This window comes from Oryctolagus cuniculus, chromosome X, assembly GCF_964237555.1.
Source record: "Oryctolagus cuniculus chromosome X, mOryCun1.1, whole genome shotgun sequence".
NCBI classification, from domain to species: Eukaryota; Metazoa; Chordata; class Mammalia; order Lagomorpha; family Leporidae; genus Oryctolagus; species Oryctolagus cuniculus.
The window spans coordinates 54,010,786-54,017,524 of record NC_091453.1 but is presented as its reverse complement, the minus strand read 5'-3'; the positions used below and the strand labels follow the sequence as shown (position 1 = coordinate 54,017,524).

Below are 6,739 nucleotides of genomic sequence, written 5' to 3'. Positions count from 1 at the left end.
TAAGTTTTCCTTTTTCAAAGGTGCCATCTAATTCACAAATATTGTTAAATAATGTATAGATCAAACTAAATACATTTGCAAACCTGATTCAGTAAGAAGCCTACCATTTTATATTTTCAAGCATATTGAGGATATTGATGAGTCAAAATAAGGCTTTCCTTCCCCTGTGAACAGAAATGATTGCCCAGAGAGACGAAATGCGGACTTAAATATTGAATGTGTTCTTAATAGAAGGACAAGCTCCTCCTCAGCTCATGGCAAATGAAACTCCAGATGACTTTTGGGGATTTAAATGCAGAATCCGCCGTTCCTCTTTTCCTAAGTAGAGTCCAGCATGGGGATGAGACCCGCGATTGTGTCCAGTTTGGTGTGATGTCCGAGTTTCATGTTGTGTCTTGGCAGATTAGGTTGAGATTGTCTTATTTAGGGGCTGAGTGTGTGTCTGAGTTTATCTTGCGGAGATGGCACAGAAAGTGACAAAAATCAATGTCTGAAGGCCCAAAAGAATTCTAGAAGTCAAAAGGAACTGAACTGAACTACAAGGATCTTTCAGATGGAAATGAAGGGTTACAGAGCCACTCTTATGAAGGCCCCTGTGAGCATGAGGCTTCTGTTATAAAATGTTACATTTCTTGACTATTTGAGTTTATGAGTCAAAGATTATCCCTCCTGCACTAGTCTTATTGCTATAAATTCCATCATATCCCAGGTTTGACATGTAATATTGCCATTGTTATTATTTTCTAAACTTTTTCCCATTTCAACTTCAATTTTCTCTTTACACAGTAGTTAACCCTCCCCACCCTGGGTTTTATTTGGAGTTTACAAGTGATTTTTAGAATTTTATAGAAGTTCCGTTGTTTTTTAGATCTGGTTTTAAAAAATAGATTCCGGGCCAGTGCTGTAGTATAATAGGCTCAGCCTCTGCCTGTGATGCCAGCATCCCATATGGGCACCAGTTCGAGTCCCAGCTACTCCACTTCTAATCCAGCTCTCTGCTATGGCCTGGGAAAGCAGTAGAAGATGGCCCAAGTCCTTGGGCCCCTGTACCCGCATGGGAGACCCAGAAGAGGCTCCTGGCTCCTGGCTTCGGATTGACACAGTTCAGGCTTTTGCAGCCAATTGGGGAATGAACCAGCAGATGGAAGACTTTTCTTTCTCTCTCTCTCTCTGCCTCTGCCTCTCTGTAACTCTGCCATCAAATAAGAGTGATAGAGAGAGAAAAAGAGAGAGAGAAATAGCTTCCATCTGCTTCTTCACTCCCAAATGGCTGCAATGTCTGGGACTGGGTCAGGCCAAAGCTAGGAGCCTGGAATTCCATCCTGGTCTCCCATTTGGGTAGTGTTAGTAAAATGGCACAGTCTTATCTGAGAAGCCATCTATGTCTCAGACACCATCTTGGGCTCTGGCCCCCGCTGCCATTGCTTGAAGCCAGGTGACCACATGGCCCAACCACAGGTGTCGGCTCCACCCCTACCCTAACGGGATTCACTGCTCCTACTTCCCTGCCCACCCCCCCCAGCAAAGGTTTAAGAGGACCTGTTCCCAGACTTGTGCTCTCTCTTGATCTCTCTTATGCTCCCCTCCTCTCTCTTACCCTCTCCCCTAACCCGCCACCCCCGGCCCATCAGACTTCCCCCACCTGTCAATAAACCTTTCCTCTAACTCCAGTGTTTGGTGTGTTTCGTGGCACCCTTACAGGTAGCAGGGGCTCAAGCACTTGGGCCATCTTCTGCTGCTTTCCTAGGTGCATTAGCAGGGAGTTAGATCAGAAACGGAGCAGCTGGGACTCCAACCAGTGCTCAGATATGGGATGCTGGCATTGCAAATGACAGCTTAACCCGCTGCAACAGAACACCAGTCACTCAATAATATTTAAAACCTAAGGGGAGGGTGTTGCATAATCCAAAGCTATAAATATAATACAGTTGACAAAGTCAAAGAGACTTTTAGAATCAGCTTTATTTGCACTACAAATGGATCTCTGAGGAACATTCCTCAGGGTGTTCTTAAGTTTTTAAAAGAGAACCATATTCTTCTCTCCCCCTCCACATACACATTCCCCATATCTATCCTTTTGCTTGATGTGCTTTTTCTGACACACTTTGCGCTTTACTCATTAATAGGGTCTAGGCTGGTATTCCCCAACTTGTTCTGATTTGTTCACTGACACATTTCCAAGTCTTTCCTTAGAGTCTGGCATACAATGGCTCTTAATTAAAGGTGTTAAATCAAAATACACCCCAAGAACCCAGAAACTGTCTAGTTCTCACAATGACTATGACTATCCAACAACTGGATTCAACCATGGTGTAGAAGTAATACATTACTTATGGTAACATTTCTTGAAGTTTTTTTTTTCTTCTTTCTAGCCTTTTCCTTCTTTAGCATAGTAATTGAAGGTGGCTAGCCCAAGGATAAACCACATCTATCAACTTCTTGGTCAGTGAAAGGATTTCAGAGAAAATAATACCATTATCAGTCAGCAAAAGGGATGGAAGGGGGAAGGGGCGCAAAGGACAAAAGTAGGACAAAAGTTGGACAAAAGTTAATCGGAAGCCATCTCGTTATCACACTCTCGGGCTAGATGTCCAAACTCGCCGCACCGATAACAGTTGACTTGCTTTGCCTTTTTACAGTTGATGGCCACGTGTCCGGTCTCTCCACATCGGTAGCACTTGACTTGGGTGCATTCCTTCTGGAAGTGTCCAAATTCGCCGCAAGAGTAGCATTTCTGCTCTTCAAGATGGGTGCAATCGCGAGCCAGATGACCCTGTCGGCCGCAGGTGTAACAGTACTGCTCTCTCTCGCGTTTAGGCTCCAGACAATCTTTGGCGATGTGGCCAGTTTTTCCACAGTTGTAGCAGATGTCTTGGAGGCGATCACAGTTTTTAGCATGATGACCAGATTCACCACAGCGGTAACAGATGTCAGCTTGCATGGCGGATGTCCCCGGAATGGCTCTGCCACGGCCTCTACTTCCTTGCGATCGGGCTTCTTTTCTTGGGCACCCCCGGGCCCAGTGACCAGAGCGTCCACACTTGAAGCATTCCTTATTGCTCATGGCTGCTGGTTGCGGTGAGATGTTGTGGCGAGATCTTCCGGTAAATCGCCACCGCCGCCCGGAGGCCCCGAGGCTACTGTCCTTATGGTTGGCTTAGGAAGAAATGGCTGCTTTACTCTAGGGGGCCTTGGTGACGTCACAAAGGGTTTGCGCACGGCTGTCAGGCAAGGTTTGCGCAAGGCTCCCTATAGCTGGCATGCAAGTTTTGCGCACGGCCCCCTTCACTCGCCACGCTGCCCATCCCCCTCTGCCCGTCGCCCTAGTAAATGCCCCAAGTCCAATAATCTTTCAACCCTCCGGTTCTTAAATTTGAGTCTGAAAACTATCTTGCTCAGCAAATGTGATCTGCAGTACTTGTCCTTATGTCTTTAGGCTTCCTCTGTGGTCTAGTTCATAGGTGATCCGTTTTTATATGTGCTCTGTGGACAAAAGAAAAGAATGGGTGAGGACTATCTAACCCAGTGTGCAAAGCAAATAAATTGGAATAACCTTTTTTTTTTTTTTGGTTATTGTTTTAAAGAATAAAATAGAAGTGTGCATAAACATAAGAGATACAAGATCCATTGTTTCCTGCAGTGGTTGGAACATGGCTGGGGTTCCCAGATACCAGGTCTTCTTGCACAAAGTTCGAGTCCCGGCTCCACTTCTGATTTTAGCTCCTTGCTACTTCGGACCCTGAGATGAGGCTCAAGTACTTGGGTCTTTGCCACTAACATGGAAGTCCCAGATGGAATTTCTGATTGCTGACTTCCTGTCCTCCAGTCCCAGCTCCTGTGGGCTTTATGGAGTGAACCAATGGTTGGGAGCTTGCTCTCTTTCAAAATAAATTTTAAAAAATAAAAATATTTTCAAAAGATATGAGATACATAAGACAGAGAAAATATGTTAAATGCCAAAGTGAGATGATTTACTCACTGCTTAGCCTATTTTATTGTTTGAATCTTAGCTTTCAACATAATCACCACCATTTAAGCTGTACAACATAGAAAGATTGAAGCATTTATGTACTGAAACTGCAATCACTTGGAAAATAACATTAATGAAAAAACCAGAAACTTTGAAATGTTGGAGAGATTTCCTTTCTTGTTTTCCCAATTGTTTACATCTTCTATAAACCTCAACACAGATCTACGAATGTGTACATTTATATAGATATAGTATAAAAATTAACATTGAAATATTTACAGTAGTCATCTTGAAGTTACGTGACTGAATATGGAGTCTCTTTTCTGTATTTTCCAATTTTTGAAATGAATTTAGATTTTGTAATTTAAAAAAATCTAACATATCTTTTTCTTTAAGTTAACAGTGAGCTAGCTATATGGTCTGCATGTGATTTTTTTTTTTTTTTTTTTTTTTTTTGCAGGCAGCCAGCACAAATACATTTGATAAAACACAGAGGTAAGAATGTTATATAGAGCAGTTGGTCTTTATTTTTTAACATGAGTTGATTGGAATTTGTAACTGGCTCCATAATATAACCACAATGAAAAATGTTTTCAAAGAGTAACAAAAAAAGCCACAAAGCTTGAGCAAATCTCACTCTCCATTTAGGAGTAAAACTCATTTCTTACAGTACAGTGTAAAGAAATTAGATTTATTCCTATACAATGAAGTAGTACTGCATAAATTGTACCAAAGGGCAAAAATTTGCCTGAGTATTTCAAAATTTGGTATATCGTCATTAAATTAATGTTATTAATTATCATGTTGAAATCTCCCTTTGGGCTTACATTTTATCAAAGCTTTGTATGCTCATAGTTTAAAGCAGTGATTTTCAAGGCCGGTGCTTTGGTGTGGTATGCTAAGCCTCCGCCTGCGGTGCCTGCACCCCATATGGACACTGGTTCGAGTCCCAGGTGCTCCTCTTCAATCCAGCTCTCTAGTATGGCCTGAGAAAGCAGAAGAAAATGACCCAAGTGTTTGGGCCTCTGAACCCGCATGGAAGACCTGAAAGAAACTCCTGGCTCTTGGCTTCAGATGGGCCCAGCTCCAGCTATAGTGGCTGTTTGGGGATTGAACCAGCAGATGGAAGAGCTCTCTCTCCCTCCCCATCCTCCGCCTCTGTAATTCCACCTTCCAATAAAACTATAAATCTTTTTTTTTTTTTTACAAACTTAGAATTGGTGCTTAACGATGATGACTAAGAAGCAATGATCTTTTTATTTATTTATTTTTAAATATTTATTTATTTATTTGAAAGGAAGAATTCCAGAGAGGCAGAGGCAGAGAGAGAGCGAGAGAGGACTTACATCCGCTGGTTTGCTCCCCAATTAGCTGCAACAGCCAGAGCTGCGCTGATCTGAAGCCAGGACCCAGGAGATTCCTCCGGGACTCCCACATGGGTGCAGGGGCCCAAGGACTTGGGCCATCTTCTACTGCTTTCCCAGGCCATAGCAGAGAGTTGGATCGGAAGTAGAGCAGCTGGGACTCCAACCAGAGCCCATATGGAATGCCAGCACTGCAGGTGGTGGCTTTACCCACTACGCCACAGTGCCAGTTCTCATATAAATCTTTAAAAAACAAAAAAGCAGTGATTTTCAAACCGATCTGATTGAGATAAGATGACATGTTTTATATTACAATAGAGGATGTGTGTGGGTGCCTGTGTGTGTGTGTGTAAAACTGGAATAAGTTTTAAAAAATCTACTCTTAATGTGCACAATGCATGAGGATGTTTTGTATTTATGTTGTAAAAATTGGCTAGTGGTGACCCATTAAAATTAAATTGATTTCTTAACCCACTAAAAGATTGCCAGATCACAGTTTGAAACATACTGATTTAAAGTTATAATTATAAATAAGATGTTTACCTTATGACTTATTGATATTTCAAATTAGATATTATTTATGTTTTTGTATTCTGGAAGATGAGCATTTAGCTATTTTTTTTTAAAGTTTATTTTCATCTACTTGAAAAGCACAGAGAGAGAGAGAGAGAGAGAGAGAATGAGTCCTTCTGTTGATTGACTCCGTAAATGCCTGCAATTATTCTGAGCTTGACCAGGCAGAAGCCCTTGTAGGTGGCAGAGGCCTAAGCAATTGAGCCAGGATCTGCTGCTTCCCAGGATGAGTTAGCAGGAAACTGGATTGGAAGTGAAAGAGCTGGGACTTGAACCAAAACTCTGATATGGATTACGGGTTACGGGTGCCCCAAGCAGTGGCTTAACTCACTGTGGCACAATGCCCACCCTCATTTAGCTTTTACCACCCACCACATTCACTTTCCCAGTTTGAGTTCTCCATTCTATTCTCAATAGCTCCCCATCCCCTTTACTTAATATTGGTTTGGTCAACATTGAACGTTTAAGGAGGGAGTTGTAGAGCAGCTTGGCCTGCTATATAAATAAAAATAAGCTCAAATAAATTCAATATTTACATAATTAGTACTTGTAAACACTACTCAGGACTGAGCAAGTTAGAGAATGCTTTGACTCCCCTGCCTCCTTTTTTAATTTGAAAGGTAGAGGCACACACATGCGCGTACACACACACACACACAGAGCGCTCTCCTATCTACTGATTCACTCCCCAAAGGCTTGCAACATCCAGGTCTGGGCCAGGCTGAAGCCAGGAAGTGGGAACTCAATTCAGAGTGTCCACATGGATGGCAAGGACTCTCGAGCCAACATTTGCTGCCTCTCAGGATCTGCATTATCAGGAGGCTGGAATGGG

At 42.6% G+C, this 6,739-nt stretch overlaps 1 protein-coding gene across 1 annotated transcript; it reads right to left on the bottom strand.

Moving 5' to 3' along the window:
- Nucleotides 1–1,944: 1,944 nt before the first annotated feature.
- Nucleotides 1,945–3,200, bottom strand: ZCCHC13 (zinc finger CCHC-type containing 13). Its single transcript, XM_008248856.4, has one exon. The coding sequence runs from the start codon at nucleotides 3,062–3,064 to the stop codon at nucleotides 2,549–2,551; it is 516 nt and encodes a 171-aa protein (XP_008247078.1). The 5' UTR covers nucleotides 3,065–3,200; the 3' UTR covers nucleotides 1,945–2,548.
- Nucleotides 3,201–6,739: the final 3,539 nt, after the last annotated feature.